The sequence below is a fragment of the Seriola aureovittata genome, chromosome 7 (assembly GCF_021018895.1).
Source record: "Seriola aureovittata isolate HTS-2021-v1 ecotype China chromosome 7, ASM2101889v1, whole genome shotgun sequence".
NCBI lineage: Eukaryota > Metazoa > Chordata > Actinopteri > Carangiformes > Carangidae > Seriola > Seriola aureovittata.
The window spans coordinates 673,977-686,412 of record NC_079370.1 but is presented as its reverse complement, the minus strand read 5'-3'; the positions used below and the strand labels follow the sequence as shown (position 1 = coordinate 686,412).

At 32.7% G+C, this 12,436-nt stretch overlaps 1 protein-coding gene across 1 annotated transcript; it reads right to left on the bottom strand.

The window, feature by feature from the left end:
* Positions 1 to 7,025: 7,025 nt before the first annotated feature.
* Positions 7,026 to 11,245, bottom strand: tspan13a (tetraspanin 13a). The gene is made up of 6 exons (XM_056379682.1): positions 11,052 to 11,245; positions 9,690 to 9,857; positions 9,464 to 9,544; positions 8,969 to 9,082; positions 8,727 to 8,843; positions 7,026 to 8,622 (listed from the first exon to the last, which is right to left on the bottom strand). The coding sequence occupies exons 1-6, from the start codon at positions 11,112 to 11,114 to the stop codon at positions 8,548 to 8,550; spliced, it is 618 nt and encodes a 205-aa protein (XP_056235657.1). The 5' UTR covers positions 11,115 to 11,245; the 3' UTR covers positions 7,026 to 8,547.
* Between the last annotated feature and the right edge of the window lie 1,191 nt (positions 11,246 to 12,436).

The following is a 12,436-nucleotide window of genomic DNA, read 5'->3' as shown; positions in this document are numbered from 1 at the left end:
CTATACAATGAATTTTTATGCCTTGCTATACCATTTCGTTTTTATGACTTTTTATGCCTTACTATACTATGACGTTTTTATGACTTTTTATGCCTTACTATACTATGACGTTTTTATGACTTTTTATGCCTTACTATACTATGACATTTTCATGACTTTTTATGCCTTACTATACTATGACTTTTTATGCCTTACTATACTATGTCGTTTTCATGCCTTACTATACTATGACGTTTTTATGACTTTTTATGCCTTACTATACTATGACGTTTTTGTGACTTTTTATGCCTTACTATACTATGACTTTTTATACCTTACTATACTATGTAGTTTTTATGACTTTTTATGCCTTACTATACAATGACATTTTCATGACTTTTTATGACTTGCTATACTATGACTTTTCATGCCTTGCTATACTATGACGTTTTTGTGACTTTTTATTCCTTACTATACTATGACTTTTTATACCTTACTATACTATGTAGTTTTTATGACTTTTTATGCCTTACTATAGTATGACGTTTTTATGACTTTTTATGCCTTACTATACAATGACATTTTCATGACTTTTTATGACTTGCTATACTATGACTTTTCATGCCTTGCTTTACTATGACGTTTTTGTGACTTTTTATGCCTTACTATACTATGACTTTTTATACCTTACTATACTATGTAGTTTTTATGACTTTTTATGCCTTACTATACTATGACTTTTTATGCCTTACTATACTATGACGTATTTATGACTTTTTATGCCTGACTGTACTATGTCGTTTTTATGACTTTTTATGCCTTATTATACTATAACTTTTTGTACTTTACTATACTATGTCGTTTTTATGATTTTTTATGCCTTACTATACTATGACGTTTTTATGAGTTACTATACTATGACATTTTTATGACTTTTTATGCCTTACTATACTATGTCGTTTTTATGCCTTACTATACTATGACTTTTTATGCCTTGCTATACTATGTTGTTTTTATGACTTTTTATGCTTTACTATACTATGACGTTTTTATGACTTTTTATGCCTTACTATACTATGACGTTTTTATGACTTTTTATGCTTTACTATACTATGACATTTTCATGACTTTTTGTGCCTTGCTATACTATGACTTTTTATGCCCTGCTATACTATGTCGTTTTTATGATTTTTTATGCCTTACTATACTATGACATTTTTATGACTTTTTATGCCTTACTATACTATGACGTTTTTGTGACTTTTTATGCCTTACTATACTATGACTTTTTATACCTTACTATACTATGACGTTTTTATGACTTTTTATGCCTTACAATACTATGACTTTTTATGCCTTACTATAGTATGTTGTTTTTATGACTTTTTATGCCTTACTATAGTATGACGTTTTTATTATTTTATATGCCTTACTATACCATGACTTTTTGTGCCTTACTATACTACGTCGTTTTTATGACTTTTTATACCTGACTGTACTGTCGTTTTTATGACTTTTTATGCCTTACTATACTATGACATTTTCATGACTTTTTATGCCTTACTATACTGTCGTTTTTATGCCTTACTATACTATGTTCTTTTTATGACTTTATATGCCTTACTATACAATTAATTTTTATGCTTTACTATACTATGACGTTTTTGTGACTTTTTATGCCTTACTATATTATGACTTTTTATACTTTACTATACTATGTCGTTTTTATGACTTTTTATGCCTTACTATACTATGACTTTTTATGCCTTGGTATACTATGTCGTTTTCATGCCTAACTATAATATGAAATTTTTATGACTTTTTATGCCTTACTATACAATGAATTTTTATGCCTTGCTATACCATTTCGTTTTTATGACTTTTTATGCCTTACTATACTATGACGTTTTTATGACTTTTTATGCCTTACTATATTATGACGTTTTTATTATTTTATATGCCTTACTATACCATGACTTTTTGTGCCTTACTATACTACGTTGTTTTTATGACTTTTTATACCTGACTGTACTATGTCGTTTTTATGACTTTTTATGCCTTACTATACTATGACATTTTCATGACTTTTTATGCCTCACTATACTATGTCGTTTTTGTGACTTTTTATGCCTTATTATACTATAACTTTTTGTACTTCACTATACTATGTCGTTTTTATGACTTTTTATGCCTTACTATACTATGACATTTTCATGACTTTTTATGCCTCACTATACTATGTCGTTTTTGTGACTTTTTATGCCTTATTATACTATAACTTTTTGTACTTCACTATACTATGACGTTTTTGTGACTTTTTATGGCTTACTATTTATATGTTGTTTTTATGACTTTTTATGCCTTATTATACTATAACTTTTTGTACTTTACTATACTATGTCGTTTTCATGCCTTACTTTACTATGTCGTTTTTTATGCCTCAGTATACTATGAATTTTTATGCCTTACTATACTATGTTGTTTTTATGACTTTTTATGCCTTACTATACTATGACGTTTTTATGACTTACTATACTATGACGTTTTTATGACTTTTTATGCCTTACTATACTATGACTTTTTATACCTTACTAAACTATGACGTTTTTGTGACTTTTTATGCCTTACTATACTATGACGTTTTTATGACTTTTTATGCCTTACTATACTATGTCATTTTTATGCCTTACTATACTTTGAATTTTTATGCCTTGCCATACTATGTAGTTTTATATGACTTTTTATGCCTTAGTATACTATTTCGTTTTCATGCCTAACTATACTATGACGTTTTTATGACTTTTTATGCTTTACTATACAATGAATTTTTATGCCTTGCTATACCATGTCATCTTTATGACTTTTTATGCCTTACTATACTATGAGATTTTATGCCTTACTATACTATGAGATTTTATGCCTTGCTATACTATGTTCATGCCTTATTTTACCATGATGATTTTTGAAGTTTTTATGGCTTTCATACTATGACTTTTTGAGACATTTTTGCGCCTTACTATACTATGCTGTTTTTATGACTTTTTATGCCTTACTATACTATGTCAGTGTTTCCTCTACATTCATTTAGCAGTGGCGACTTGCTATACTTTGACTTTTTTATGCCTTACTATACTATGATATTTTTTGATGTTTCTATGCCTTACTATATGATGACATTTTATCCCTTGCTATACTATGACGTTTTTGTGACTTTTTATGCCTTACTATACTATGACGTTTTTATGACTTACTATACTATGACGTTTTTATGACTTTTTATGGCTTACTATACTATGACTTTTTATGCCTTACTATACTATGACATTTTTATGACTTTTTATGCCTTACTATACTAAGACGTTTTTATGATTTTTTATGCCTTACTATACTATGACTTTTTATACCTTACTATACTATGTTGTTTTTATGACTTTTTATGCCTTACTATACTATGACGTTTTTATGACTTACTATACTATGACGTTTTTATGAATTTTTATGCCTTACTATACTATGACTTTTTATGCCTTACTATACTATGACATTTTTATGACTTTTTATGCCTTACTATACTATGTCGTTTTTGTGACTTTTTATGCCTTATTATACCATGTCATTTTTATGACTTTCTATGCCTTACCATACTATGATGTTTTCATGACTTTTTATGCCTTACTATACTATGTCGTTTTTATGACATTTTATACCTGACTGTACTATGTAGTTTTTATGACTTTTCATGCCTTACTATACTATGACATTTTCATGAGTTTTTTATGCCTTACTATAGTATGACGTTTTATGCCTTGCTATACTATATCGTTTTTATGACTTTTTATACCTGACTGTAATATTTCGTTTTTATGACTTTTCATGCCTTACTATACTATGACTTTTTATGCCTTACTATACTATATCGTTTTTATGACTTTTTATACCTGACTGTAATATGTCGTTTTTATGACTTTTCATGCCTTACTATACCATGACTTTTTATGCCTTACTATACTATATCGTTTTTATGACTTTTTATACCTGACTGTAGTATGTCGTTTTTATGACTTTTCATGCCTTACTATACTATGACATTTTCATGAGTTTTTTATGCCTTACTATACTATGACGTTTTATGCCTTGCTATACTATATCGTTTTTATGACTTTTTATACCTGACTGTAATATGTCGTTTTTATGACTTTTCATGCCTTACTATACTATGACTTTTTATGCCTTACTATACTATGACGTTTTTATGACTTTTTATGCCTTACTATAGTTTGAAGTTTTTTTGTTGTTCTTATGTCTTCCTATATTATGACATTTTATGCCTTACTCTACTATGACGTTTTTTGACCATCTTATGCCTTACTATATTATGACGTTTTTTGCCTTGCTATACTATATCGTTTTTATGACTTTTTATACCTGACTGTAATATGTCGTTTTTATGACTTTTCATGCCTTACTATACTATGACTTTTTATGCCTTACTATACTATATCGTTTTTATGACTTTTTATACCTGACTGTAATATGTCGTTTTTATGACTTTTCATGCCTTACTATACCATGACTTTTTATGCCTTACTATACTATATCGTTTTTATGACTTTTTATACCTGACTGTAATATGTCGTTTTTATGACTTTTCATGCCTTACTATACTATGACATTTTATGCCTTACTATACTATATCGTTTTTATGACTTTTTATACCTGACTGTAATATGTCGTTTTTATGACTTTTCATGCCTTACTATACTATGACATTTTCATGAGTTTTTTATGCCTTACTATACTATGACGTTTTATGCCTTGCTATACTATATCGTTTTTATGACTATTTATACCTGACTGTAATATGTCGTTTTTAGGACTTTTCATGCCTTACTATACTATGACTTTTTATGCCTTACTATACTATGACGTTTTTATGACTTTTTATGCCTTACTATAGTTTGAAGTTTTTTTGTTGTTCTTATGTCTTCCTATATTATGACATTTTATGCCTTACTCTACTATGACGTTTTTTGACCATCTTATGCCTTACTATACTATGACGTTTTTTTACGTTTTCATGTCTTACTCTACTGTTACGTTTTATGACTTAGTATACTATCAGATTTTATGCCTTTTTATACTATGATGTTTTATGCCTTACTATACTATGACGTTTTTTGACGTTTCTATGCCTTACTATATTATGATGTTGTAACAGGCCCCGACTTGAGGTCTGTTGGCAGATTATATTTGTTCTGGAAAGAACAGTAAAATGATGAGACAGGCAACAGGTAATGTGTTTCCTTCACTCGCTTCTGTTGCACTTTAATTATACATTCATATTTTAGCTACATTTTCCACATTTCTCTTCATAAACTCTACCAGTTCACATAAGCATAACACAATCCCACATAAGAAACTTCAATTTCTTATAAAATTAATAATAATTTCCACACTCTATGTGTTCTGTTATTCTTCATATACAAATGAAATAAAAATACATTTTTCTCCCAAAAGTCTTTGGTTTACTGCTTACAGCTTGACAACTGCACTGTTTAGTGTTCAGATAACTGGCTGATGGATACTATTCCACAACTAACATGAAGTTACGTAACATTCGATTACTTTTCAAAGAAAATATAACACGGCTAGCGAGGATGAATACACTATCAATTTAGAAGAAACATTACATATGTCCAACAAACCCTCTTTCAAAACACATTCTAATAACATTATGGAGAGCCTTAAAATAAAACATCAACTTCAAAACATCCTTAGCATACATGCACACTGAACTAAGCTAAGCTAACTCTTGTACCGAAGAAGTGAGATTCTGATTGACTGACACTTAAACTAAACAACATAAACCTCCTGACAGATAAAACACAAGCAGGACTTTACATATACATCACATCTATGCTTTATACGTGTGGTTTTACCAGCTACTAACCTGGAAAGAACAGTAAAATGATGAGACAGGCAACAGGTAATGTGTTTCCTCCACTCGCTTCTGTTGCACTGAAGACGAGAGTTGGATATCAGCCTCATCAAACCATCTCGCTACAGAGAAGATGCCCCCTTGTGGCGAAAATCAGGAATGGACTCCAAATATACATTCCCATAAATTTAACTGAAAAAAGCTCTGTAATAACAATAGACACATCAAAACTGAAAAAATTAAATCACATAATGTGATCACACATTCAGTCACAATGTTTTATGCCTTACTATACTATGACATTTTTGGACGTTTTTATGTCTTACTATGGTATGATGTTTTTATGCCTCACTTAAGTATGACACTTTATGCCTTACTATACTATGATGTTTTTATCTCTTACTATACTATGACTTTTTTATCTCTTACTATACTATGACTTTTTTTTATGTTTTTGTGTCTTACTATGCTATGACGTTTTATTCCTTACTATACTATCAAATTTTATGCCTTATTATACTGTGATGTTTTAAGATGTTTTTTCTGCCTGACTATACTATGACATTTTTTGACGTTTCTATGCCTTATTATATTATGACATTTTTTATTTTTAGGCCCTATTATAATATGACGTTTTTGACTTTTTTGTCTTACTCTACTATGACCTATTATGCCTTACTATACTATGACGTTTTTATGCTTTAATATACTGTGACTTTTTTTACGTTTTTATGTTCTACTATACTATGACATTTTATGCCTTATTACACTATAATGTTTTATGTCTCATTAAACTGACGTCTTTTGACGTTTTTATGTTTTACTATACTATATTTTTTTTAACGTTTTTATGCCTTACTATAATACGATATTTTATGCCTTACTATACTATGATGTATAGATCTTATATGTTAATAAACCGTTTGGTTGATGGCATTAAAAATAAAATATCTCTTTCTTTTGGATGGTCGGAGGGGTTTTTGCGTCCATACCCACGCCCTTGACCAAAAAAAATCCTTCTTAGGGCCCCATAAATGCTTGGGCCAGCTCTGATAATCGGTAACAACAATAATTAATAATTTCATTAATTTAAAGAAAAACACAAAAACACACTGTATTCTGTTTTTTTATTTAATTCATTTCAAATTAAAATTTATTAAAATAATTTTAATTTTGATTAGACAGTAACTACCTCATAAAAATGGAGTCTGCAGTTATACAAACAGCAATGACAATGAAACAAAAGTGCAACTTACAATATAGAATAGAGGTAATAACATGGTGTGCTCACAATGACTTTACATAACATTTTGGCAGAGTTCAGAGACACTGGTGAACAGGTCGGACTGGCTGAGTCCATGCAGAGGAACCTAAACAGTGAGTGCAGTTCCTGGTTGGCATCCTGTTTAGGGTGAGGAATGTGAGCAACGTCATGTGGTGCAGAGTTACCAAGTTCTCCTGAGAAACAGTCTATCAACACCGGATCTAACAAGCAAAGCACATATGGAAATTTCCTGTGTTATGTTCTGCAACTCTGCATGGTTATTTTGGACAATTAAGGAAAACTAAGCTGTGAGACGATGAATATGATGAAACCTGATTTATTATGAATTCATTAAGCTTTGTTTAATAGAAATTAAAGAGCAATAAATACATAAATAAAACAAAAACAAGCTTGGTTTAATAATATTTATCTCTCCATTCAGATGCAACAGGTTTGACTTTGATTTGATGTTAATCTTTTCCTACTGTTAAGACATCCAACACCCAAACCCACTGCCTGCAGAGCACACCAGTGTATGTGGTCACCTGTGAATAGTTCATCTGGGAGTGGTGACTACAGTCATTCAGCCATCATGGTACTATAACCAGCATTGTATTTGCATAAGGTGTGTGTCTGTGGTGAGCATACACAGCTGCTGTTAGCTTCTATCACTTTGAGACAGATTAGAATTAAAGAGGCAATAAAGTTAAAGCAGAAGATTATTACCACTCTTATGTCTGAAGCTACAGCCAGAAACCGGTTAGCTTAGCTTAGCTTAGCATAAAGACTGGAAACAGGAGTGAACAGCTTGCCTGGCTCTGTCCAAAAGTAACAACCAACACCGTATGTCAGCTGGTTCGGGTTTTGAGCCATGTTGTGTTCGGTCAATGGTCCGAGCCGAAAAAAATTGTATAACATAACCCACTGTAAAACCTTAAATTGTAGTTTTTACCCTATATTTAAACAGACAAGATAGACTATAATGTGTAAATGAGCTACAGAACTTTGGACAGAGCTGCAGGCTAACAGTTTCCCCCTGTTTCCAGCCTTTATGCTTAGCTAAGCTAACCGTCCGCTTGCTCCAGCTAAATATTCACCATACAGAGAGAGTGGTATCAATCTCATTTACTTTCAGTGATAAAGTAAATAATAGTACTTCCCAAAATGTCAAACCATTCTTATAAAGACACGCAATTAAAGAAAAAGACACGCTTATGGTGGTTAATGCTGGAAAACTTTGAATGACAGTGGGAATTAATTAGCCAACGTTACAGTTTAAATCATATAAATGTACAGATATGTGTGGTTTTCTAAATTAAGGGGACAAAGAATTATTCAGCAGTGCAGTTTATTAAATTGTGAGTGATTATAGAAAAGCCCCAGGGTTTGATCTAGGATCTTTGATATTTCTGTATCTGTGGGTGAGCCAAACTCCAAGGATCTGAACAGAAAGACAAACAAACAAGTGTCAGTTTTCTCAATATACAGTACATTCATCTTCAGCTTCAAAACCTGTTAGATTTGTCAGTGTGACATTTTACCAACCTCTGTGAAACTGAAGAAGAGTCCAAGACCACCCACAAACTGTAGCACCTCCCCTGCATAGTGCTGGAGGATGCTTGAGCAGGTTTCACAAGACGGTGAAGGGCTCTTAAAGCAGCTCTAAAGGAAGAGGAAGTAAGGGAGAAAAATTCAATAACTCCCAGAGACAGAGACACGGTCATGTGCGTGAAGATCAAGTTGCTGCCGAGACGAAGAGAAGAGAATCTCCCACGCAGTTTACTTACAGCAGCACAGGAGCCATTGAGGTTGACACTTTGGAAGCCACAGCAGTCGAGTGTTTTCTCCACGTCCTGTTGAGTGGCCTCGGATTTGTTCCACCCGGCCTCCAGCAGAAGGTTCTGTAAAGGAGAGTCACACAGCCTGGTTGTGAAAGGCAGCATTTATTTGAAAAGCTTGAGACTAGGTGGCAGCAGGATAAGACGGTCAACTGGATCACAAATGTGAACAGGGGCCAGTGAAGCAGTAATCAGAGCATTTACTTAAGTAAAAGTGGCAGTACTGCAGGACAGAAATACTTCATTCAAAATTTTACTTTAGTGCAAAGATGTTAATATACAGTACCTCAAAATAAAATACAGTCATTAAGTCAATGTACTTAGTTACTTTCCACCACTGACATGGATAATGTTTGTTTATACAAATATAGAATTATGTAAAATCTACAGTTAGAATAAAAATAGCATAATATAATCAACTCAGCACAGATAAAACAAACACACCTGCTGGTCTTTATTCAGGGCCAGACAAGCACAGGACACAGCGAACTGCAAAACGAACACTATGAACAGGATCATCATGTACTGGATCAAGTTTAGGAAGTTAACGTCAGATTAACAATCATGAAAACACCCTGACATCTCACTGTGTTGCTGCTACACAAGAGCCATTAAAAACACAAGCCCAGCAGAGAAATAAAATAAGACGACTCCCTGAACCAAAGGATACAAAGAACAGCAGGACCTGGTGGTGCTTCAGGGCGCCGCACAGCCCCACAAAGGCAACAAGGAACAGGAAGATACCCACGCTGATGACCCCTGCCACCACCCTGATGCTTGAGACCAGGCCGAACCATTTCCCCCAGGCTGCCACTCCGATCAGCAGCAGACTCACCAACTGAGGAGGAACAGAAAGAACAATGTTGGCGTGGAAGAAGAAGAAAGAACAATGACCTTCACGGTCGCTAATCAGTAATAGTCTGAAAAATTCAAGATGTCAGATGTCAATACAAAATTATTTATCATAAAATGTCAGGTGTCCATCAGGGAAACTGAACATGATTTTAGGGCTTAACATTACAGAAATGTACATAACGTTTGTTCTTTTTTTCTCTAAACAGAAAGTATGATGACCAGTTTCATCACAATTTGCCATTTCCTTAATTGATATGAATGTGTATAAATGCAGGAATTAGCAGTCACATGTTTTTTAACTTCATCGTGTCCCCACCATTCCTGAAAGCAGCTCTACATTATGCCCCTCATTAATCTACAGGACAAAGGTTGAAGAGAAACAGGTACTTATTGTGCTAAAAATCAGCCGTTTTACACTGTTTAGAGAACCGGAGAGCTGTTTCTCTAATTAGATTAAATCTAATCCTGCAACTGAGTTTCCTTATTATTGAAGTTAGAATTTCCCAATGCCCAGGGTGACAGGTCTTCAAATGACAAAAAAAAAAAAAAATCTAATTTTCATAATTCAGAAGCTGGAACCACTGAGTGTTTGTAATATTTCCTTAAAAACGATTATTAAATTTATCAAAATAACTGCTAATTAATTTTCTGTCAATCAATTAATTGACCACTTGCTGCAGCTCTAAACAAATCTCTCAGGTATTTGAATTATTATTGGTTATTTAATATGGAAAACAGGGGATGACAGACAAACTAATGCACACACATACAGATCCAGAGATACCATTCAATATAAATCAGGAGAATGCAAGAAATAAATTAAATTAACTAATGAAATAATAACAAAACAACAACAACAACAACATAACGTTAATGTCCTCAAGAAGATTCTTCGTGAGGTTGTTGAGGGATACACCAGCTACCAATAACCAACACTGACAAAAGCAACTAGCTACCATTAACTTGGCCCAATCAATCAACCAGCAGCAACACCTGCCTGTTCCAACTGATCAGAAAACAGCTCCAACATTTTCATCTCCTTTTGACTCAAACTAACCGGCCAGTACCGCATTTCCTGAGACGCAGACAGGAAACTGAAGGCCACTTCAAGCACTTGTTTTAGGACCAACTACATGTCGGTGAAAAAAACATTTAACAGCATTAAAGTTTTACTTACAACATACAGGATATTGAGAGCGCAGAGCCCGTTCTTGGTGCAAACAAATCCCCCACAAACCATCGCTGATCTCCGGACTGTCCTAGAGAGAAAGATATTTCTACTTCTCCAGCTTTGTCAGTGAGACTGCGTCAGTCCTGAGACTCTCTCTGGCTCCTTGTAGCTACCTGCTGCTCTGCAGGTGGGAACTAAACCAGGGAGCGTTTCCTGGAAGGATCCTCGCGCGCTGATTTGTCAGTTGCATCTGTTAACACGAGTCACTTTTTGCTTTTCTATAGCCAGTTACAAATGAACTCAGATCAATAGAGGTGAAAGATTACTAAAATAAGGCCTTCACTTTAATCCCACACTTCGTTTTTTGTTAGAAAAAAAAAAGGAAAAAAAAAAGTTGAATCTATAAGTTAAAAAAAAAGACAATTATATCCAATAATTTCGCAAAATAACAGAATAACAATGTTCATATTCGTTTTGAAGCCTTTCAAGGATGTTGTGTTTGGGTTTACTTCACTTGAGTGACAGATGGATCGTCAAATTAAAACATACATATTTTTTATATTACATGATTGTGCTCTATAGTTCCCCTAGTGGCTAAAAATCCCCACAACAGATTCCTCATCTGTTGTGGTTGCCAGCATGTCCTTTGTAAAGTTGTAAAAGTGAAGACACATAAATAGCGAATTTAGAAGTTTAATTCCATTCAGACACTTAACTGGGTGCAGAATATTGTTGTGTACAATATCATTTATGTGAGTTTAATTTGTTGCAGTGTATTACTACATTAGTGTTACCTTAATGTTGTTTTTATTTTCAAATTTTCCCTATTTCATTGAATGATTATTATATAATGCTTGCACTTATTACTTTTTGTGTTGTTATTATTAATATTCAATACAGTTTCTGTCTGGTTACACACACATGCTGATATTTGACTGTATTCATTAATGATTCATTAAAAGCTATGCTCAAAACACTCATAAACACAGTTTTAAATTGTTATAACTATGGAAGCATTTTAATGATGCATTAACATGTGGGCAGTACTTGTTGTTTAAGTTAAGTATTTCTCTCTGAAAAGTGGTAAAGTAGAAGTTTAAAGTAACACAAAATGGATATAATAATAATAAAAATAAAAGTACCTTAAAATGCATTTAGAACAGCACTTGAATTAATTTACTACTTTACACCACTGTACTGAACCTCTCAACTTTCATCGTCATTTATTGATCAATTTGAGCAACTTTCAGTTAAAGATAGAGAAGTTGAAGTTTGAATGTATATTTTGTCTCTAAGTAAAGTTTTAACTCCCTATCTGATGGACAAACAGTGTTGCAAAATATTAGGACAAAAAGGTCAAATCTCAGTTTATCTACTTACTTTTTGCAGTA